The 24,872-nt window shown below is 39.9% G+C and overlaps 1 protein-coding gene across 1 annotated transcript; it reads left to right on the top strand.

Moving 5' to 3' along the window:
* The first annotated feature begins 14,380 nt into the window (after nt 1-14,380).
* On the top strand, nt 14,381-24,493 carry htr5ab (5-hydroxytryptamine (serotonin) receptor 5A, genome duplicate b). Its single transcript, XM_010740879.3, has 3 exons — nt 14,381-14,625; nt 17,556-18,336; nt 22,995-24,493. The coding sequence occupies exons 2-3, from the start codon at nt 17,629-17,631 to the stop codon at nt 23,325-23,327; spliced, it is 1,041 nt and encodes a 346-aa protein (XP_010739181.1). The 5' UTR covers nt 14,381-14,625; nt 17,556-17,628; the 3' UTR covers nt 23,328-24,493.
* The last annotated feature ends 379 nt before the right edge of the window (nt 24,494-24,872 follow it).

The raw sequence follows: 24,872 nt of genomic DNA, 5'->3' as shown, positions 1-24,872 counted from the left end.
ATACTCTCCTCTCTGTGTCTCTCAGTGTGTCTGTGACGAGGTGCCCCAGAGATAATCACACATGCTCAAGTTTATAAGTGCCCTCTTTCTTGATGCGGCTTAAAGGATGGAATATCAAACATGCCCGTTGGCTGTGAGGAAGAGCAGCACGACCTTTGATGAGAACGCCGGGCTGAATAGAACTGAACGTCAGATGAAAGCAGCAGGGTGGAAAAAAAAGACAATAGAGCTACAATGAGTGCGGACGGACATGCTGACCACACAGCTGAGCAAATTGGCCTCCATCTGTGCCATGGTTTTGTTCAGTGGGACAAAAAAAAAAAGATATTGAATGCAACATTTTCCCCCCCCAAATATTCACATTGTTTCTGAGTAAGATGTTGAAACAGAGAATCGTTGATTGGCTTGCCTTTTCGTTGCTGCTGATGAAGAGTTATTTTGGTGTTTACAGACATATCCCATTGCATAAGTGCCCTCTGTTGTGGGTGGATGTCTGTGACCCTGATCATAAACTCACGGTGGCAATTTATTTGACTGCCTCATTTGGAGAAAATCCTGCACAATGTTATTATCTCTCCAGCTTCATTATGCAGAACTGATTCGCTTTCAGGGTCGGTGCCAAAAGAGGCAGAGTTACAGCGCACAGGAGTGGAAAATCACTAATTACAAATCACATTGTTGTGCATATTATTGAGTAAGTAATTCTGCTCCCAGAAACGTCGATTTGGATAAAATATTACACGCTGCTGTGTTTGGAAATGTGGGAATTATACAGAGCTCCTGCGGTCAAGATTTTTTGTTTGATGGTTGAACGTCTTTGCCTTCATGAGTAAATTTGTTAGAAAGTTTTGTTTTAAGAAACGATGTTAGTCAAATAATTGATTGATTCATCGTCAGAGTTAATATAATAACTACTTTAATATAATAAATATTATATATTTTCTTGTTTCGGCAGATAGTAAACTTAATATCTCTGGGTCTTTGATAACAGGTTACTTGTTCAAGTCATTTTTAAGCAGAAATACAAATATTTCAACTGTAGATTTTGGAGGTTTTTCAGATAATTAGCTGTCAGTTGTGACATTAGGTGTAAAAGATTTGGGCAGCATTACAGTACTAAATGGAGAAAAGGATGAATTGGAAGCACGCACTAGACAGTCCAAACACAACAATGGCTCTTCTGTGAAGACTAATAACTGCTATTAAGGGTAAAGTTCAAGTATTTTTTCTGCACTTCCAGTAGTAAGTAACTTGTTTCTGAATAGAATATTATTTTTTGTACCCCTAACAACATAATGCATTAGCTTAGTTTAAAAAAAAAAGCACAATGCAGTAGTCCAAAAACTCTGCAAGAGCAGAAAATTAGATTCTCACCATATCATTTATCAACCAGTATCAGATTAAACAGGTCCAATCAAATTTCATTTAGAACTTAATTTGAACTATTCTCTTCCTGGCAAAGCAGTTTTTTATAAACACCAACAAGTTCTCAAAGTAATTTAAAGATGACAAGTGATAATGTGCATGGAAGGTGGCCGCAAAGTTAAATTACTTCATGGCTGTGGCTCTGCACATATTGCACCGTGGTGTTATCACATTTTTCCTCCAGAGAACTGAGGCCAAATCCTCCCCGGAGTAAAACACTGAGGGGAAAAGGCAGACGTGAAGGAGGAAATGGAGGTGTTTCACTGTCTGGCGGGATTGTAATTGTTTCTATATTCTCCAAAGACTTTTTTTCCCGCCCCATAAGAGAAATAACCTAGATATGCAAATGGGCATTCCTAATTAATTTAATTCATATAATTATGCCGAGAAAAGAGATTGGGTTGAAAAAGAAGTCTTACCTAGTGCCAAGTTGTCCTCCCACTCAAGCCTCCTCACTCTGCAGGGTACAGCTAAATTAGCTTGGAATATATTGAAGCATGCTTGGCTACACGGATGAGCATCAATTATCTCTGACATTTTAATGAGTGGTCTTCAACCTTTTGGAATCAACAAACAGTGCGTTGGTGGTCACGATCAATAGAAATAGATTCAAATGTAGTGACTAAATCCACTGATGTGCACAACTAGATGGTTCCTTAATGTAGCATACAGCTTTATTCCGGCCTTTATGTTGGAGCAAATTTCACTGTACGCTTCTACGAGAGATGGTTTAAACCTTGCGCTTGATCGGCTGCACAGTGTTTGTTCGAACCAGCTGAAATAATTACAAATTACAAAAACTTGTAAAACCTTTATTTGGGAATTCTAAAGCAACACCAAGACATTTGTGATCAGATTCTTTGTTTTTCTTTATTACATTTTCTGAGAAAGGTGGCTGTTTCTTGGAATATGTTCTTTGGAATAAGGAGGGGATTTCAGATACATTACTAGAAAATTATTTCAAAATGTCGTCTAAGTCTGCAGGATTCGTTTAGAAAAGGACAAAAAAAAAACAAAGATTAAAGTATTTTGAAAATCGCCACCAGAAACAATGAAAAATTGAAACATCTTTGGTTTATATGACTTGTTTTTTATGAAAGTAATAAATTAACTCAATCTACTCACTCAAGAAGTTTCAATTTAAAACTATAACCTGTAAACTTGACAAATAACAAAACAAATGTTTTTCATCACTAAAAATGGCATTTCATGAGTTTGTTGTGTCTGTTATGTGTCAGTTAGATAATAAATGTGCTAATTTCTCAGCAGCCTTATGGCTTCTTCTCCCAGTAGGTACTACATCTTAGCCCATTAGACAGAAAGAAAGACTGTGAGGAACGAGTTTTGAATACATGCATTTCTGTTTGTATTCAAACTGTTTAAGATGGAGTGAGCGTTACAGAAAAGAAAAAGAAAAAGCTGGGAGGACGACGACAGCATGTAGTGGGATCACGTGGTGGCTTTTGCTGGAAGCAAACAAACTTCAACAACCATCAGTACTGCAACTGTGGCACAGTGATGCCAATTAGCATAAGACAATTAGAATATATGTAAATGCTTTGAATTAATTAATCCCATGACGCAGTTACACTAATTAGCTGGTAATCCCTGACTCCTATTGCTCCATATTTAAGACAAACCCACTCAGTCCAGATAGGGGGACAGTAGACACCAAAGAGTGAGATCTGTTGGATAATTATGACTTTAAATTGATGATTTTTTTTTTTTAAAACTAGATGTGACTAATTAGTGGTGGTGCTTTCCTGTCTGTGCGAAACCAACAAGGAACTTGTTGATGTTAATCAAAAGATATAGATTTTAATTTACAGTTGTAATTTAATTATTGAGAACATGGCTCTCTGGTGGTCTGTAAATGTCTTTAAAAAGACAGAAACATAACTCAGTGCTGTATGTTTGGAAGAGCTGAACAGCTGTCTATGCCTACAGATGTTTTTCGTTTCTGCATCAACTGCTTGTTACTTTACTGACTTACTTGTTTGCACGGAGTTTGTCGATCCTGCATTGTCTGACTGTCTTCTTATGTGTCAACACAAATGAACAAAGCTTGTTTCATACACCCAGGGATTTATGAGAGGCCTGTCAACAAGACGCCTGCAGGAAGAAAAAAAAAAGAAGCTAGCTTGTGCTGTTTAATGAAAAGAGGATTCTGAGGGTGCAGCTGAGCTTCGTACTCGATTCTCAAATATTCACAGAATGCCAAAATACAAGGACTTCTCATGTACAACTCAAATAAGCATTTTTTGCGTGTGACTGTTTAATCAGCATCACTTTGACTTGATTTCATCGAGAAAACAACAAACTGACCTAAGATTGATAATAACATGGAAGCTGCTTCTGTGAATGTTATCGTGTTTGTCGGGCATAAAGTCTGTGATCAAAGTTATAGAGTCTGGCAACTGCACGGTAATGACAAAACTCAAGAATGTCCAGCAAATAACCTTCCATAAAAATCACAGTTTGACATTGTTACACACACAGATTCAACAAACCAGATATAAAGTGATAATTGGTGACTTAGCTGATGTTTACTTTCTGACAGAGCATGGCTCGCTGTTTCTGCCTGCCTGAGACGGTATCAATCCTCTTATCTAACTCTCTGCAATAAAGTAAACACTCATATGTCTTAATTTCTTTAATTATAACTTATAATTATATAAAAATAAAAAGATAAAGTATACGTAGTTGAATCAATATTGCAGTCAACCAGTACATATTGCTGTGCAACTTGCTTGCAGCATCAACCACAAAAAAGGCACTCAGTGTTTCAGATGTAACTATAATTAACAGTAAGGAAACACTTCTGCTTTCTGCCGAAATATTTCTCACACCTGTGGCTAAACGAGAAGTGTGAGGAGAAAATGTGAGATTCCATTCAGAAACCATTATTGCAGGGAAATAATTATCAAAATGGGCCACGAGAACAATCCAAATCCAATAAAATGTAATAATATTACCCTCTGCGATGGAGCGACCCTGTGTACAACCTCTCAGAAAACAATGACAATAACCTCAAGGGAAAACATGCTCCAAATCAATTCAGCCAATAACACTTATTACACAATATTCTAGCATTCATATTCACATCTAGACACTTTGAAAACAGCGTAAAAGCGTCGCATACAGGAAAAGAAAAAAAAAATTTTTTGTGTACAAATAATGTTAGCAGAAAGTTAACATCCAGCACAATGTGTAGGCCACAAACAGATCCAGCAGCATGTTTAAACATCAGTTAACATCAACTATATTATTATAACCAGCTAATAACACCTACTTACCTTGTAAAGCAGCAGCACTGAACTTCACTTCTGGCCTGAAGTGCATCCTGAAGGCCGTCCATCCATTTTCTGTAAAATCGTTATCAGAAGCCATGGGCAAGATGTTCAGTTCATCACGTAGAGATAAACAAGCATTTATAAACATCACATTCACACCTACGGGGCAATTCAGAGTCACAAATACACCTTTTTGCACAGCAGCCATTTTGACATGAAATAGTCAGGTCAGGTGTTTCCAATGATGCTAATTAAGGTTCTGTTCTATTTATTGCAGCAGAAACTTCCCAGCGAGCAGCAGCGCCCTGACCTGAATGGAACACAACCTTAATTACTATCATTGGTCGCACCTGTGTTTACCCTACAATTTCATGTCAAAATGGCTGCTGTGGAAAAAGGTCTATTAACCTGTACGTCTTTGGACTGTGGGAGTAGCCGGAGCTTCCAGAGAGGAGCCAGGTACTGAACCAGGAACCCTCCTCTTGCTGTGAAGCGACAGTGCTAACCACTGCACTGCACCGTGCCACCCCTAAAGGCCAAATAAAGGGACCCCTCCTGGTTTTGCCTCCACACATCTGTTAGCAACTGTTAGCAGGTTAATTTTGCTTATGAAAAACTACATCAGCAGCATCAGCAGCATTAGCAGCGAATTAATTAGCGGACAAGTTTAGAATAAGCCGCAGGGAAGTGACCATTTAATCAGAATTTTTGTAATATTTTGTAATCGTAATAGATTATTTCTATAGGGCTAACTTCCCACACCTTGAGTGTTGTGGAGAAATTGCTGAAGTCAAAGGTCAATGGTGAGGTCAGGAGGGAAGAAAGTGTTCAGGAGCCTCTGATGTCTTATGCTGTATTATTTATTGATGCTTGGCCAAGGAGAATTAGAGACACTCTCAAAGTTCATCAGAAGTGCCTGAGTCGGTCTCACATTCTGCCCAACTCATCCTGGTGGATCGACTTTAAACCCCAAGATAACACCACAAATACTAAACACGCCCGGAATTAGTCAAAGAGAATGTTTTTATTCATGGAGGTGTTATTGTCAGCATATTCTAGTCTGGAGACACAGATGTCTGTTTATGCAGATTGGAACATCAACGGCAGCTTTCTATTATGTCTGAGAAGGCAGCAATAGGTCTCTTCGACCCTGGCCACCACAGTGTTGAGATAACTGGCACCTACTGTTCCCAACCAAAGCCAAACAAGTAATACTGCCGAGGACTTCAAGGCCCACACGTGACCTTGTGTAACCTAAGGATAGAAAATTCCATAACATTGAGCACACCTTGAGTGTTGACCAAAATGCTCTAATAAACCCGCTATATGATACCTACCTGGGCATAATAGAGGGTTTAGTAGCAAAATAACCTGATATTTCCCTCAGGAGGTGGAGGAAACCAAAACAGAGCTAAAAAAGAGAGTTAATATTGAACTTAAATTCCCTGGGTGGACAGAAACATGAGTCCAAATGAATGCTAATGTTGCTCTGTGTCTGCTAGATGTGTAAATAAGCAACTGTTTGCTGACAGTATCCACACCGCTGACACCGTATCCATTTTCTAAAGCAGTAGGAAGCTGTTGTTTCTGCTGCCAAATGGACCAAAAATAAGTGAATTGACCATATTTTTGAAATCGGTGCACTGGATATATTGTACATCGGGTGGATTGAGTCACATCTGAAAATAGCAGCAGCACAGCTCGAGTTGATTGAACTAGCTCACAGGCTCGAAAGTGTAATATGTATTCCCCATCTGTGTTGTTTGTTGATTATATCAACAGCATAATGCCTTTGCTATTTTTGTGGTTTCTGATTGCCCAGTGAAACCTCTTTGAGATAGGTTAACTTTATTCTTTTCTCATGAAATAATGTTTTTCTGACTGAATTGAATTTGTTATTCCAACTGTAAGTAAAATGTATTTCCACTAAATATTCAATATGTTTTTAGTATTTTAATGTCAAGGAAAATATTACCATAGGTGGAATCTGTTGCAATCTGAGCTGGTGAATATGATAAATAGGACTTTGTGTAAGAAAATGTGATTTTGAAATAGGGCTGCAAGCTGTGTCAGTGTGGCAGGTTCATGTAAAATTCTGTTATGCTAGATCAAGATAACAATAAAGGAGGTACTGGGGTGATGAAACTACAGACTTATCATATCATATGCAGGATCAAAACCTCAGCGCCAGTCCAGGAGTTACACCAGGGAAGAAGAGACTCACCTTCGTAAATTAGATGTCATTACAGACTTCATATTAAGCCGACCAACAGGGCAAAGCAAGGAGCTCAGATACAGAAAATAGGACAGTATACCATCATTGTTTGGCGAGGGATCAATTTCAAGTATCTGACTCATTGTACCCCAAAAGGTCCAGGGTCTCTGATTGCAGCAAATTACAGATTAAAGGGCCCTTCATACTGTTACACAAGTGCTCCCGATACACTGGCTGGTGTCTGAGCTGACATGTGATGTGGGGTGTGGTGTGTGTAAGAATGTGTGTGTGTTGTAGGGCAGCAAGCTCTATTGCTTCCCCGCACTATTTATTTTTACTTGCGAAAGGAAGATTGGAACGAAGGAGTCAAGGTGTCAAACACATGAAAAACAGGAGAATCAACGTGTTCTGACAGTAAACTGTACACACATGTGTCTCCGCTACTGAACCTAGATTGTTAAATGGCTTCCTGGCTGCAGTGGAGTACTTTCAGATGAGTTATTGTGATTCTAAGCCACACTTCTTCATTGTTGCACTTGAAAATGCTAATGTCATTTTAAAGAAATATGAACCCTCAGCTTGTTTTACCTTGGCCGGTCCCTAGGAACAGTAGATGGATGGCTCCTCTCAGAGTTTCCTGGCACATGACCTTGAGTGCTTTATTAATTTCCTTATTTTTTTAGGGCAACACCTCGGGCTATTCACCTAAAAGATGAGTCAGGGGATCACTCGAGGCGTAAGCACTGAAATTAGACAATTTCCAGTTAAAACAGTTCATTAACTCTTTCAATTAAAAATCTTGTTGAAGAATAATTAAATTAAAACAATCAAATTGGCTTTTGTTTCATCTGTAAGCTACTCTTTTCAATTATTGAAAAGGACAGTAATTATTAAAGGTATTAAATGACAGGAGTCTGGTTAACATCCAATCATGTCTGAACTGTTTGAACATTAAAAATGTCCATAATTGCACTTCCACTCTTCAAGATTCATGCTTGTATTCAATGCCAAGCGACAAAGACAGATAAAAATAGAAGAGATTATCATCCACAATTCTTGAAGTTGAGATTTGAAAAGTGCTTTACACTAACCACCATTCAAACCACTTGAATTAAAAGCCATGACAAACTCATCTGAAACAATTAGGATTCATATTTTGACAGGTGTCAATAATGCCCTTTCACCCGGGGAGTTAAATGACCAAGGAGAATGCAATTTACGCACTGACTCATTGTGTTTCTAAATGCATTGCATTCAATGTGTCATCTTTGGAAAGGTGTGAATAAGACTGGATATATCATCTGCAGAAAATCCCTCTCTGGCTGTTATAAAGTGGATGTATTCATTTGATCTCATCTTTAAAAATCCAAATATAAATAGACAGATATCTGTAGCAACGACAAGGGAAAACAGCAATTCAAAGACACCTAGAAAAATATAATTTCAAAGATAGAAAAAGCATCAGTTATATTACTCTAAAAAGTGCCCGGAGAAAAGAAAAAACAAAGAAGCTGTTTCCGACTTTTACAGCAGCTTGAAATTCTTGTAACATAGCAGGCTGCTAAAGTAGTCCTGGCAAGTTCACAGCACCGCATGGGGTCAGAGCAATTTATCAAAATGATTGCTGTACAATAAGGACACCTCTGTCCTTCATCATATGTGCCAGCTAAAAGGGTTCAGGGAAGATCACAGAGGTGAAATGAAAGACTGTGCATGTCAATCACAACTTAGACAAGAACATTTTTTATTCAATATAGTGTTATTGTTGTTGTTTTTATTGATTTTTGAGTACGGTAGAAACACAGCGCAAATCGAAAAGACACAGTGAAACATCAGGATTTTCACATCTCCACTCCGTGTAATCAATGCTTCACTGTCCTGTTATCACATCCTGTCACCGACATGCAAACATTGTGATTTTTCCCATTTTTCTCCTGACATTTCTCATTCTGAGTTTTTTAAATTATGAGTTACCAGCTCCACATTATATATTTCTGGCACAATTTTCAGCCTTGTGCTGGTGTTTCAACTTTAAACCACCTCCTTGTAATAGCTTTTTTTTGCAGGCTGCCAACAGAATTTTTTAACAGATATCAATCTTCTCTTTGTAGAGTATCTCCTGTGAAATAAAAAGACTACAGTTGATTAAAGAATATCATAGCTCAGGACTTTAACAAAATCTGAACATCTCTGCAAAACTGTACAACCTCGAGGCAATGAATGAATGTAATAAATGATTGTTTGCTCTTAACATTGGGTTTGTTTGTTTGTTTGAATATGTTTGTACCCATTTCACTTTCCCATCTCTACTTTACATATATATCTTTCTCTCCATTAAATGTTGATATAAATTTGATATTAATCTGTATTTCTTTAGGTGATAAACTCTGATTCTGGTTGTAATTATTCGTTTTTTTTTTTAGCTTAGTTTACAATGCACTTTATTTTTTTAGTTGAATCAGTCCCTTAATTTGAGATATCCAATCCAATCCACTTTATTTATATAGCACGATTTTAGCAAACACAGGGTTTCCAAAGTGCTGCACAATACGATAGAACACAATGAATAACAATATAGAAACACAACAAGACATCAAGTAGATAACAGAAAGATAGAAAACAATAACAATAAAATGAATAAAAGGCACTAGATAAAATAAATAAAAACAGACAAAAATAAATACGTAAATAACAAAATGCATGTATATCTGAACTGTTCAGTCCATAGTCTTGTTTCAGCTTTTGAAATCTCATGACCTCCCCATATTTTATTCCTGTACATTTGCTGTTATGCCACTTGGGATCTGTTTATCACAGGTGATCCAAAGTAGTCTGAGCTTCCACTCTAGTATTTACCTTGCCTGTTAGAGCGTGTATTAAAGCTGAGTCCTTACCGCAGAGACCCAGCTTCAAATCTGGCCCTTTGCTGCATGTCATCCTCTCCCTCTCTCTCCCTCTCCCCTCGTCTCACTGTACTGTCATACCCATAAATAAATACATAAATAAATCAAATAAATCACAACCAATTTTTAAAAAAAGGTGTGTGAAAACACATGTTCGTGCCTTCGAAAATCCCAATGTATTAAAGCAACCATTCCTCCTGGGGCACATACAAAAACACAGTGACAACACAGATAAACATAATTCACACACAATTACATGACAACAATACAACGTGCAGCAGCAACACTCATATACACATTAACTCAACTGATATTATATGACATAACACAACACAAGAGCCAACAACAGAGAAAATAAGTACATAGTACGATAATAATCGGTTCTGTTATAATCACAGTACAAGGCAAAAATGCTTTGCTCTCTTTTTAGAAGATGCTTTTCAATAATATTTCAAAACTAGGCACATCATTTTCTTGTGTAATCTCTTTTGAGCAACATAAGCTGTCTCCCTGCCACTGTCTGTATTTACTGTTACAGAATGTGTATGAGTAGAGAAAGGTTCACCTTTTCAAGTACAGCCCCTTTTTAAATAGCAAGATTAAGTGCTGACATGCTCACAATAACATGCTGATGGTAAGCAGGCATAATTCATACCATATTCATCATCTGCTTAGCGTGTTAAAGTGCAGCTATGAATGATGGGAATGTCATTAGTTTTGCAGATATTTGGTAGAAATCAAAGTGTTGGACAAATTGAAATTTTGACCTAATGATGGAGCTATGGAAAGTTAATGGATCATCAAAGTGATTACAGTTCATCCCAAGGGGAACCTGGATGTATGTAATAAATGTCATGGCAATTCAGCTAATACTTCCATCCATCCACTTTCCATAACCGCTTATCCTTATCAGGGTTGGCAGGGAGCTGGAGCCAATCCCAGCTGACATTGGGCGAGAGAGGCAAGGTACACCCAGGACGGATGGGATGTCACCAGTTCATCACCAGGCTGACAACACATAGATACAACTCACATTCACACCTGTGCCTCCCAATACATTCACTAAAAAGCAAAAATGGCAAACACATGGTGGCACTAAAGGAAAGTCACCAAAGTCAGAGGGATTCATATGTTATAAAAGGACTCACTATCTTCTGTGAGATATTTTGAGCACCTCTTGATTACAGACAGGGTAGAAATTTGACTTTTACAATCTAATTTAAGAGAAAAGGCAAAGAAAAAAAAGAGACAAAGTTTCTCCTTGTGAATATGTTTGCCAAGGAAATTACAAGAACATTTGTAATCCAACCAAACAACATAATTTCACTGCAGCCTCAGTCCCAACCACAGGCATTCATAAACATCTCTCTGAATCACAAAAATTATATTTCTCCTCAACTTGCTGCATTCAGTTTTATTATATTTGCGGCCGTACCTCATTCAGCCCACAGCTGAATGTTGCATATACAGGTAAGCAAACACAAAGTTCGTACATACCGTACCTGCGGTTATTGTCACATTGAGTCAACCTTGAAAAATATGTTTTTAGCATACAGTAGAAGTTGGGAGGATTGTTCCAGTGCAGCAGACCGTCAAAGAAGACCTCCACACCTCCATCTTCACAGTTTATTGAATGACTTCTTCCTTCCCTTCATCTACTGGACCGTTGTTGCTTGCTTCAGCACATCACAGCCTAACACCTTGCCTGTCTGAACCCTCTGCTGCCTCGCCAGCTACTGACACACACTGATGCAGTAATTAGGTGTGGGTGTTACAGTGCAGACAGATATCATTGACTTACAGGGGCGAATGGCAGTGGAGCCTAACAGTATTAACACTGTCGGCAAAACAGAGGAAGGAATTTGTGATTCTGTTTAAAAAGGTTTATTCTTTTATCTTCTACAGCACATTTAGCCTGCCATATTATTTATGGTCACCTTAAAAAGTTTGTTGTTTGGATAAAATCCCAATGAAAACGTCAAATGAGATTTTCTACTGCAGCATATACTTGAGAAAATGTGTGTAGTCAGTAAACAGCAGAACATCAAATTTACCAAAGGGAGTGAGGACACCTTTTGACAAATTAGTCAATTAAATGTCTTAATCGGCCAATAACAACACTGCTTCCATAAGGCAGTTTACCATGTACAACACGTTCACACATTCGTAACGTGTAACCTTGTGGGATCATAGAGCAAACAGAAGGTGCCCTCACATGAAAACCCATGTTCTCCACGCTTCACAATTAATCACTCATTGCACAATTACTGCAGGCCAGACACACACACCGGCACACCGCTGAATTTATGTGGCAGGTTTACCAGCAAAGGCCCTGCTCCACGGACCACATCACATTTTTCTCTCTGGTTATTTTCCAGAACCTGCAACGTAAAATTGCTGACAGTGTTAAATTCTAGTCGCAATAGGAATAATTGATGACTAGCTATTTATGGGGATGAGACCAGTCTGGCGGGACAAGGTCAGAAATGTGATTTATTGTGCAAGGAGACAAAGAAGAATAAAATACCCTTTTGGCTTAGTCAAAGGGGACAGAGAAGAGCAACGACATTTAGTTTGAGTCACGACGGCTCAGAATAAGTGTTAAGAGTTAAATGTGAAGCTTGATTAGTACACACACTAGTCTACACTGCATTATACGAGCCCTTCCAGTGTTTTCATGTAAGCCTACTGCAGTGTATTTTTATCAACAGTGAAGACTAAACAGCTAAACAGTGCTATCTGTTTTAATAAGGAACGCTTTGCACCAGCACTTTAAGTGGGTCGCGTAAATGCCTTCATAGCCCTATAATTATCAAGACACAGTTTCACAAAGAAGGTTGTTTAGCAGTGACTGCAAAAGCAACTCCTGATTTGATTTTTTTGTGCACCAGCTCAGCATCACCTGTATGAGGGAATCAAGGGAGGAGGAGGAGGAGGAGGAGGAGGAGGAGGTGGAGGAGGAGGTGGAGGAGGAGGGAGGGAGGAAAAGGGCGCTTCAGAGCAGGGTATTATGTGATAAAGCCAAGTGTGCCTTTACATGTGCAGCTGCATATTTCATGGTTAGTTACTGAAGCACTCTCGCCCTCTTTGAGTAGATGTCTCAAACAAATTCCACGGACTTGGAGAAAAGTGAGTGTAAGCACAAGCGACAATTAAATAAACACTCATCGTGCTCTCCAAGGTTGCTGGAGTAAAAGAGGTGGAAGATGACATTTACACTGCAGCTGTAGAGCCGAAGACCATGTGCTGTCGCAAATAACGGATCTTTTTTTACTACGACGGTAATGAACAAACCTCCTGAGGCGCTGACTACGGACTACAGAGAATCATGGTGTTTCTGTGATAATAAACAGTCAAGGCGTCGCTCTGTATTATATTGAAGGACAGCTGGGTGTCACTTGCCTTCACAGTAGCAGCCTGACATTATAAAGTCTGATAGGAAACATAGTGTGCCTTGTTTTGGTGCGGTGGTGCACTGTCTGAAGGGGCAGGGGTGGAAAAAAATAAAAAGGGCACCAGCTGCAATGTGGTGGGACACCAGTGCGTATTAAACTGTGATGCAATTATAGTGAAACAGTTCTGAACGCTGGTTAAGATTGTCATATGGTATATGGACTGTAGCGCCTTTCTAGTCTTCTGACCAAGGAGTTTTTACAGTACACATCACATTCACCCATTCATATCATACAATGATGGCATTGGCTTCTATGCAAGGTACCAACTGCTCATCAGAATCTGGGGTTCAGTATCTTTCCCAAAGACCTTTTGACATGTAGGATTGAGGCGCTGGGGATCAAACCACTGAGCTTCTGAATAGTGGATGACCTGCTCTACCTGAGCCACAGCCGTCTGATGTGTCTAGTCGTGATGTGAAGTATCACAACCTAGAAGTTTCTTAGTCAGGTTTTTCACCACTTGAAGGGCAACCTAGAGGACACTGCATCAAATTTCGTCCATTTTAAGTTGTTTTTTCCCACTGGAAGTGCATGCTAGAGGGATCTTTATTATGCTTTATCCACCATAGGGGCATCCAAACGGGCACTTTTGCTCTAATCAGTCACCTTGACCCCAGACCACTATTGTGTGCATTGCTTGTGAAGGTAATTTATGTAAAAAGGATAGTTTTGCTTTCAAAATAAAAACCTCTTAGAAAGAACTAGTGCAGACGATGATAGTTTTAATTTTAATTTAATGCAATCAATCATCCTGGAAGATTTTCTTCAGAACATTTTCACAGGATAGGAAGTGTCCCCCCCCTCCTGGATATTCCTCAGGGAGCCCAATCTGGAGAAACTATGTTTATGTCTGAATTCATCATGCAGGAGATTGAGGACATGAATGGGGAGTTTAAAATATGATTGCATGTAAGTATCATCCATCATAAAGCAGCATGAACCTCTGATCGCTGCAGAATGACCAGAGAGGAACAGCTCCTCTTCTTCCACATCGCATCCCTGAGAAAAGATAGCTGTTGATCACGTGGACTGCACGCTAAAACACACACACACACACAACCAAACACACACACACACAACCAAACAGACACACACACACACACATCAATCGATATGCCTCGTGAACGCGGTGTTGGTCGTTTGAATTGGACCCAGTTCCCCCTTTCCGACCACTGTGTGGTTCATTCCAGCGCCTGTGTATCCTCGGTGCGAGGTGTGTTTGTGCGCCAGGCAGTTCAGCCACTGCGCTGACAAGACCAGCAAAGTGAATTTCGATGGACAGATACAGACCGAGCATCTGGTGCAGGACTGCTTTCTGCTGAACTGTTCATGAGGTGAGTTATTTCCAGATATTAATGAATCGTTTTGTTTTTCTAAGAGATTTTTATTTTATTTTATAGATTTCGGATTCAAAAGTGATGATGCGTAACAAGTGCCCTCTTTCATAATATTTCATTCTTATTATCCCGGAGAGTAACTTTTATTATATCTCTCGACACAAATACCAAATTGCTAGAGCTGCTTGCATGTCCACTCAAGTTAAAGCTTTATGCTGCCTTTATCATTTTAACATCACCTAAGCCAGGTGACCCATTCTCCCCCTTTCAAGCGCAAATGTCAGAGAAACACTCTTTGGTGAAGGATAGTGTGATAAATGAATGAAGAGCTTTATTCACACGCTTGCTGTTTTAATCACTGTCATAGACAGCATGTGTTTGGACACAAAGATGAAAACTTGGATGTCCAAGTACTTTTTCCTTTTGTACCTGATTCTGCAGCTGCAGGCACATTGTTGTAAATTGTGTTTTTTTTTTTTTTTCCAGGCAGCTGATGGCACAAAAGACTTAATAAGAAAGAGACAAAAGAGAAACAAAAGGGGGAAAAAAGATGTGTAGGACTTGCAGAAAATTGTATTACATTTTTTTATGATCTAGAAATTGCAGCTCAGAAAACTCAATTTAAAAAATCATGCAAAACACATTCATCTAAGTTTGTGTCCAAACGCCTTGATTTCTGCAGCGTGTATTGTGGCTTTCTTGCAAAAGGCATGCGAGGCTCAAAAAGGATAATAGTTACTGATTTCCTTTAATCATTTTCAAATTATTATGGAACATATGCAGCCTGGAAATATCTCCCTGCTGCAGCTTGGTCAGAAACATGAAAATCCTTCGAGTTCTCTTTCACCCCCTGCTCCTCTACTGGCATTAAAAAGTAAAAGCACACACATCATATGGTAGATAATGAGATGTTAATCACCCTCTGTCCCTGTTTAATTTCTCACAGTTAACAAAAAAAAATCCCCACAAGGCTCTTGAGCAAATATGTCCAGTGAACCAGCTGGCACTTTCAAGTCTCAAGACAGCGACTGACCTGAACTGACACTTTACCCACACAGCTGTCTAAAAAAAAACACTCAAATGTGACGCCAGTGTACGTGATTCCTGTCTTCCTGTCTATCAGTGCTTCCCTCCTCACTCCTCTCGCATATTCATATATTCATTTGCATGCGTTTTTCTGCCTTATGTGTCTTGTCTTTCCTGGTGTGAGTGACAGCTACTTTTTACGGAAGGGAACGTGCCTGTTCTCTTCATAAGGGTTGTCCAATTTCATGGCTATTAGGCTTGTTAATAGGAGCAGGGAGAAGAAAGCGCAGAGGGCCTATCTGTGTGCTTGGTTGGACCCTTTGATTAGAGAGCATGGTTTGTGATGCTAAGAGACAGCGTCACATGTGACATAAATACACCAGCTGACAGGGACATGACTCGTGTTCTTGTCACCCGTCGATCCTTATTGATGATCAGACTAACACAAAGCACCGGGTGGTAAAACATATATGAATAAAGCATTTCAGGAGGAAACCTGTTGTTGTTTTTTCTTCTTCTTCTTCATGTCCGTAAATTTGAGAAATTTTTTTTTTTGATCTATTCATCAGATGAATGCTTCAGTAATTCAGCCAAACGTATTGTCACACAGCAACAAGAATATAATCCAATTAATTCAATTTTGCAATTTAAATCAAACTCAATTAGACCCATTTATTTCAACTGAATTATATGCATTAGCCACACTCATTACAGACACTGCCACTGCGCACAGAAGCCTGGGAATAACCTGAGCAAGTCAGCCGGATCCCCCTCATTACAATGTCACAAGAGGAAACATGCAAAATGAATGATTATGTTTAATATTCAAGATTACGGCTATAGCTCTGGGAGACCAGAGATCTTTATTTCTAAAAGCAGGAGGAGTAGTTTAAACTGAGCATTTGTAAATAAGAAATAATGATTAATGATTAAAATGAACATCTTGTGAGATTGTTTCATGGGGCATATCTGAATATGTTTTTCCAAAAGATGATGCATGAAATCATTATTGTCCCCACTGATGCTGCTAAAACTGTCTGTGAGTCAGTTATCACTCATAATAATGTAGTCTGGACAAAAATGATCTATTTCTAATGTTAGACTAATTCTTCAGTGTATTTTTTATTTGAAGTTTGTAGTAGTTAGTTAATTAATTTTAATGGATTAGTTTTGCCATTGTCGGTTTATACTGTATACAGCAGTATCCAGCTGATACAGTATAAGCAGTTGGTGATTTGAGACAATTCGTTGTTTCTGCACTGTTGAACATTGTGTAGTGTCGACTTTCAACTCGCTCAGCCTCTCCTGTAAATGTACCGATAGAACTGGCAAGTCAAATCTTTTGTGTGCGTGAATGTGAACCAGATGTAATTCTGCGTTAATACAGAGTATCTCTCCCTTATTTGAAGTGAAAATATATGCCGCTCCACAAAACCACTTTAAACGTATCACTCCTCGATATCTAACTGAGGGAGCTCTCTATTCGATACCAAAGTGAGATATTCCCGAATGAGATTACAACAAAGACTTCACTTAAAACTGTTCGTTTTGCAAGAGGACTGACTTTGATGCAAATCAAAGGGCAACAGTGGGATGATGAAACTGAATATTTATGGTCTTTTCCAGACCGGGAGACGTCCCAAAGTACTTTTGAGCCTTTTTAGCAGCAGATGAAATTGCACTTGAAAGTTGGAAGCAGGTTGCTTGACAGCTTTGAGTAACTCAAGTGCTTTTTACTATTGTGAGCGAATCACTAAAGTAGAGGTGCTTTAGTAACGACACAGTGATGTACATCAGTGCATTTATGCAAAGATGCACAGCCAGCAGTAAATGCTGCTAATTTTTTCTGAGTATTGCATCTGTTTAATCTAATGTGTTACTCTACTATCTCCCCACTGCAGTATGCATCAGCTGTCTGCAGAAACTGTCTCTGAATCGTCTAGGCCCTTGGCTGTGGGGCCGTGAGCAGCTACCATGGCGTATCCTAACACCAGCATACTGACAGCCAACTTCAGTGGAGCTTTGGATAGGTATGACTCTGGGGGAAACATCTACCGACCCTTTTCTGTTTTCAGCGTGCTCACTCTCACGTTACTGGCAATGCTGGTGGTGGCCACCTTCGTGTGGAACCTGCTGGTGCTGGTGACCATTCTGAGGGTGAGGACTTTCCACCGGGTGCCCCACAACCTTGTGGCTTCCATGGCCATCTCTGACGTGATGGTGGCAGCCCTGGTCATGCCGCTCAGCCTGGTCCATGAGCTGAATGGCAGGCTGTGGAAACTAGGCCGCGTCCTGTGCCAGGTGTGGATCTCCTTCGACGTGCTCTGCTGCACAGCCAGCATCTGGAATGTGACGGCCATCGCGCTGGACCGCTACTGGTCCATCACCAGGCATCTACAGTACACGCTCAAGACACGTAAAAAGATCTCCAATGTGATGATCGCACTCACATGGCTCCTGTCATCCATCATTTCCCTATCGCCTCTCTTCGGCTGGGGGGAAACTTACTCAGAGGGGATGAAGTGCCAGGTGAGCCAGGAGCCGTCCTACACAATCTTCTCCACCTTCGGAGCATTTTACCTCCCGCTTTGTGTGGTGCTGTTTGTTTACTGGAAGATCTACAAGGCTGCCAAGTTTCGGATTGGCTCCCGCAAGAATAACACAATAACACCCATGGCTGAGGTGATTATTCTTTTTCTCATCCGTTCTCATCCTTATATGTCACTATCATTATTCACCCCCATTTCAAGATATTGAGTAATGTAGATAAACTCCTTGAAGCTAAAAAAAAAAAAAAGGCAGCTACACTGTGATGAGCTGCACTGTAAGTGAGTAAGAAAGGTTGGTTGACAGCACTTTGTATTTGTTCGTGTTGAAATACTATAAGTTAGTAGTTTAATAACCCACATGATCTGACAAAAAAGCTGTGTTGCCGAACGGACAACTTGACATTGTGTCAAAATTGTTCAGAGAGAGACACCTGATGTTGTCAGGTCAAGTTCAGCCTGCCAGAAAACTTATGGAACAATCCATAGATTGGCTTGCCTGGAGACAGAGATTTAAACGCTACAGGTCAGTCGGGAAGTTGCTTCACACCAAAGAATAACATGATACACAAGAGGAGTGTGATTCCATCAGTGAGTGTAGAAATCAGAGGGAAAAGCTGAGTCCTTCATCAGAGCACTCTATGACTTGAGTGAGATATATAACTCAACATTTCAGAAACAGACTGTCACGACAAAGAATTCAACTACAAGTCAGATCCAAGTTTACATTGGAAAACTTGTATTTCGGCACCCATCAGGTGTGGGCCCACTCAGGTGATATCGGTGCCAGCGACACAGGAAGGAGAAGCATAACATCCGAGGCGGGTGGCTGACGGGGTTTGGGGGCGTCGTTCTACAGATGCACAGAAAGCTGGAAGCCAGTTGCAATTTTTCCATGTGACTGAGTGATGCAGTGTTACACAGGCTATTAAAGGACAGAGACAACATCAGAGAGACTTGCGTTGCTTGTCATTGCCAATGCTGTCAATCATGGTTAGCCAGTATCACAGCACAAACTGGATGTAGAGGGATGAGCAACTGCTAAAGCTACTGAAGCTGATCAAAGATGGATGAGTGAGTAGCATCACACACAGTGCAAAAGACTATTACGCAAAGACTCATCATCATCATGTAAGGACTTTATCGCTCTTGGCTGTTGAGTTGTAATTCCACAGTCATTGAGAAAATATATATCAGAGCACATACATGATAGACATCAAGATCTGTGAAAATCCAGATGACAAGCAAAGGAAAGAGCCATTACAAACCACAACTCTGTCTGAATGACCACTACTTGGAAATGTTACACTGTTGCTACCACAGGGTTGGTCACTGAAACTATTTGGCATTCCTAACCAGAGAGTTAACAATAATGGTCAACAATACTCGAGTGCAGAATGTATGACATTGCGCCGGCTCATCCAGCCCCCACAACCCTCAGGGAAATGGACAGGCAAAGCATGCTGTTCCAACAGTAAAAGGCATCCTCACCAAGATGACCCACTATTAACATTAACGTGCCCAAGAGAACTGGCCTTGGGATGAGAGATGAGAAACCTGTCCTCTTTAAGTTGGATGAGAACCAGGCATGAAAAAGACTAGCATCCATCATCTAGGAGAGCTCTAAGTGGGAACACAGAGAATATGAAAGCAAGCTCCATGGTAGGAAAAACAATATTAGGACTCTGGTCGTTGACAGAGCGAGAGTAATGGACTTAGCAGGAACATATACGAAGCACTGACAGTAACAAGATCTGCGTGTGTGCAAATGTGCAATCCCAGAACTCATCATGTATCACCTGACAACAATTTACCCTGATGGTCAATGTTTCTGGGTTTCCGGTGTAGCCGGGGAATGTCCAGATAAACGGATAAAAGATATATCCGAGCAAAGACTTCCTCTGCAGTCCGATTAGCAACTTGATACGCAGGAATGACGAGAAAGACAGATTTCTGCGTTCAGTTTTTAAAAAATACTAAAACGTTAATTAGCTCTTGATAGCCGATGTCTTCCGAGGTTGTATTTCAGCCAATGATTTGTTGCAACCAAAGCAAAAGTAAAATAACTATTGTTACTGTCTGCGTGTAACCCTTTGACCGAGAGTGGAGATTTTTTTGACAAGGATATATATTGGGCAGTACATATAGATTAACCCTCCTTGAAATCAACCAGAGATGTACAAGTGGAACATGAGTCAACAACTATGGTTGGTAGAAATGTACCAGTCACGTTCAGATGCTGTTGTAGATGAATAAAAATGAATATGTCTCCCTCTGCAAGTGACCCACAAATATGGATTGTAGTGCAAATCATTATTTTGCCTGACGAGCTATTCAACAGTAATCAGAGAAACAAGTATCCGGTGTATTAGCATACGGACAAATAATTGAAGCAATCCTGCTCATCACCACCAGCTTGTTAATGTGCGTCAGCAGAAGGTACAAGTCTATAAATACCACCTCCAGCATCTTTAATGGGCCACTGCACCTTCCTCGCTGCGGCGTTTCTCTAATCAGCAGACTTAATTTTCCCGGTGAAAATTGAGACTGCATCCACTTTTCACCTCCCCTAATGGTGGGAAATGCCATTTTGAAAAACACCTCGGTAGCAGAGATTACACTAATTTCAGACGTCTTAGGCTTCTCAGAGCAAACACATTTTTCTTTCACCTGCGAAAGAATACTTAGGAATTACACAGTATGTGTACACTCTGAGAAATTGGCAAACATCCACAGATATGTTTACCAGAAAATACACAAGGAGAGCTATTTTCTTTTTATGTAATGCACTTTTTATGTAATGCAATTTCCTCCAAATCTTCAAGATACCCCTTAGTTATGCACACGTGACATCAGTTGACCTCATTGTCGAGAAGAATGTCAAATAAAATTTGCCCTGTCTATTATTGCTTTGATATACTTTTATGTCAAGTTTCATTACACAGGCAATCGCTCTTGTAGCTATATCAATTAACTGGAATGTGTTTTATTAGTCATTTTGCCCTTCACAGAAATTCCTGCAGCTCATGGTTGTATTATACGAGTCAAATTTTATTCTCATCATTTCCCAGCGTACGTCGAGGACCAAAGAGCCTGCACGGAGTTCTGCTGCGAGCAAAGACATCAACATCCAAGATTAAAAAAAAACAACCTCCTGCATGTTTTGGAAAACAGTTTCATGTCACTGCAAATATGAAAGATGACTCATGTTGATAAATTAACAACTACGTTTCTTTATTCCAAAAAAGAATCAACAATTTTCCTGACTAAATAACTTGGCCTTGAACACATTAATTAAATACACTTATCTTTCTTTCTTGAACACTTGTACCCTTTTTACAGATGATAAAAATGTCAAGTTAGAGCCGTGATTAGCTTAGCATAAAGAGGGGAGGCAAAGGGGGGAAACAGCTACTCCTCCATCTCTGTCCAAATGTATCAAGTTCACCTCTAAGTCTCACAAATAAACATGTCATATCTTGTTATACTTCTTGTTGTAAAAGTGTTTTCTGGAGCGTCGGTGCTGTCTCTGTTCATTTGCTTCAAACAGCTGTTTTACTGCCTGGACAAACATTAGTTTAAGATAATCTAACTAACTCTAGCAACGTACGTGCAGCCTCAGAACACATCAGACCACATAAATTCAATGCAAATTGATGTGAACACGTCTTTGATTTAACCTCTGCTCATTGTTTGGTAACCTCGCAATGACAAAATGACGATGAGAAGTCACTGTTCCCAGCCTTTCTTCGTCAAGAAATGTGTTTTAGAGGCTTTGGACAGAGTTAGGCTAACTGTTTCCAGTTGATTTCAGTCTTTATGCTAAGCTAAGCTAACCACCTCATCGCTTTGGCTTCATATTTATCATACAGACATGAGTGTAGCAATCTTCTCACATAACTATCGGAAAAACCTTTCCTTTAAACTTGACCACAATCTTCACCTTTCACCAAGTAGTTGGAGTTGCTTAAACCATCTTGGTATAAGGTGAACCATATTAGGTGACTTTCATCTTCTTACTTTGGAAGTACATATTACTAGTATCACTGATCTGCAGTGAAGTGCAAATTGTAGCTCCTGCACCATCAGGTATTTATTGTCAAGACGTCTGGATCCATCTGCCGAATTTGAAACCATCCTCCCAACAGCCCTGTGCTTTCAACCTCGGGCTTTTGCTGCAAATGGATTCACTTCACCGGTCGTATAAGTTAAAGGCCCGGCTGACCCATATTGATTGGATTAAATGTACTCCGAAGTTTCTCCATCCGTGTGCAAGCGCTTATTTAAACAGAACACAACAGTTTAGAGCGTTAGTGTGTGCACTTTACTCCTGACATGTTTAGAGGGATGGTTGCACAAAATAAAGTCAGCCTTGAGCTGTGCTAGGCAGCGAACAATATAAAGAAGGAGAAAGTCGGAAAGAAAGCAGATTACTGTTGACACACATTTTCTTTTTCCACAACTGTGCAGTGTGTTTTTTGAAATGGCACAAAGTAAACCGCTGGAAAATGCAGATTAAGACACAGCTCTGGTTTATGGTGCGTGTGCATGTGGAAGAATGAAAGAATAAGCTTTGGCTCATTCATCCACTTGTTGATTCACACTTCTGTTCAGCAGCCTGTAATCCATCTTTTGTTGAGCAGCCACAGCAAAAATTTTCACTTCAGCAATTGCTTTTCTTTGGCTCATATTGTTAAATATATTTCTTTTCTAATTCTAATGCCAACATTGGTTTGTTTGATTGATTAATCAATCAATGGAGTAACCGATTTATCGTTTGATTTACTGCCTCAGGTAAAGGATGAAACACAGCAGCCCCAGATGGTGTTTACCGTGCGACACGCCACCGTGACCTTCCAGACAGACGGGGACACATGGCGCGAGCAGAAGGAGAAAAAGGCGGCACTGATGGTAGGCATTTTGATTGGCGTGTTTGTACTTTGTTGGATTCCCTTCTTCATCACCGAGCTTATCGTCCCGCTGTGCTCCTGTGACATCCCACCCATCTGGAAGAGCATCTTCCTGTGGCTGGGATACTCCAACTCCTTCTTTAACCCACTCATATACACGGCGTTTAATAAGAACTACAACAATGCCCTGAGGAACCTCTTTTCCCGGCAGCGCTGAGCCACTCTGCATGCTCAGCATACACGCTACACCAGCAAGCACTCCACAGTGTTACTCCTCCAGGCAGAAAGGGACTAACCTGTCTGTACCCATCATCCTTCAGATGGATGATAACCAGAAACTATGTCTGAAAAACTGTCTTTAAAGATGTGTCAGTTTTGTTTTGTTTACTACCATGCTGAGGTACACTCACAGCTGGACTGAGACGGGTGTCGGCACTACTGTATCTACAAAGAGAGGAATAAATTGGTTGTTCCTGTCCACCATTTCAGAGTTATTAGGAAGAAAGGCACGTTAACTCCACCATAAATAGTTTCATCATCATGTGCAAGGCTGCTGGGAATTATTTCAAAGTAAAGCTGGAAGAAATGCTCAAGAAAAGCCTTGTGTAACTGAACAAAAATAACCCCACCAAGAACAAACTGTGCATTCTTTATTCTTGGACAATAAAATGTTCCTCATCTTCGACACCCTGAGTGAAAAACAGATTATGGAAAATATTTAAGGGCCTGACAGCCCTCCAGTGAGGCGATAAAGTGTTTAGCAGCCACCTTATAGAAAGCTACGCAAATGTAAAATCTCTCCTCTGGTTCTGCTCAGCTATAGACCAATTGTCCTTGCACACACGCCTACACACTCCTATGCCTTTTATGAAAGCAGGAAAATAGCAGAACACATTATTATTCCCATCATATTTGAATAGATGCATTGTTCATCAACTGTGGCCACGGACAATCACAACTCACACTGGGTACATGAAATAACTATGGGATACAGATGATATGCGGACTGGTGTAGAGCCATAAAAAGGATTAGCGCGGCAGATTCTGTCAGTAGGAATTAAATCAGAAAATAAAATATAGCGAAATGTGTCGCTTCAATGAAAAGTTTTATTTGTGGCGATATAGTAGGGGGTTTATGGGAGTAAGAGAAGTCAATACAAATGTCCCTTAAGAGCTCAGCACACAAAAACATATGATCAAGTTGTCCTGTTTTTCCAGTTGTGTGTCCAATCAGTGAGTGAACCTTCATTTTGTTGTGTAACGTGAGGAATCAAGCATGAGAAAGTGATCCTCGGCAAACAGTTGTGATATATGTTTGTGCTCCTGTTGTCTGAGAGCAACATCAAAGTTTCTTGCACAAAACCTCATTAAATATTATTTTTGGATGGAAGAAGACTGAGTGCATTTGTTCAAACTGTCTAACGTCACTATCCAGTAAAAACATTTGGTGAGTTTGAATTTCTTCAGATAAACTGAAAGACTGAAGCGTTAAATATGGTTGAAGAAACGTCTTTGGTTAAATAAAATAAGACTAAACAAAACTAAAGCTGTGTCTCAATTCGGAAATTCAAAAACATATCCACAACATAGGGGTTAATAATACTGTTTAAGGTCTCTAACTGACCTCAGACCAGATTTTTACTGTTGGTACTGGGTAGCAGGAACGTAACAGATTAGACCCAAATGCAGACAGCTAGAGCTGTTCAATAAGATGTTCAATTATTTAATTAACACAAAGAGACAAGGCTTACAGAATGGTGAG

Source organism: Larimichthys crocea, chromosome XXIII, assembly GCF_000972845.2.
Source record: "Larimichthys crocea isolate SSNF chromosome XXIII, L_crocea_2.0, whole genome shotgun sequence".
NCBI lineage: Eukaryota > Metazoa > Chordata > Actinopteri > Sciaenidae > Larimichthys > Larimichthys crocea.
This window is presented reverse-complemented; position numbering and strand designations above follow the sequence as displayed.

Bases quoted from the DNA above. Each gene is read 5' to 3' on its own strand.
- htr5ab (XM_010740879.3), top strand. From the start codon at position 17,629: ATGGCGTATCCTAACACCAGCATACTGACAGCCAACTTCAGTGGAGCT. The intron at 18,337-22,994 runs GTGATTATTCTT...TTACTGCCTCAG, and splicing joins CAATAACACCCATGGCTGAG to GTAAAGGATGAAACACAGCA.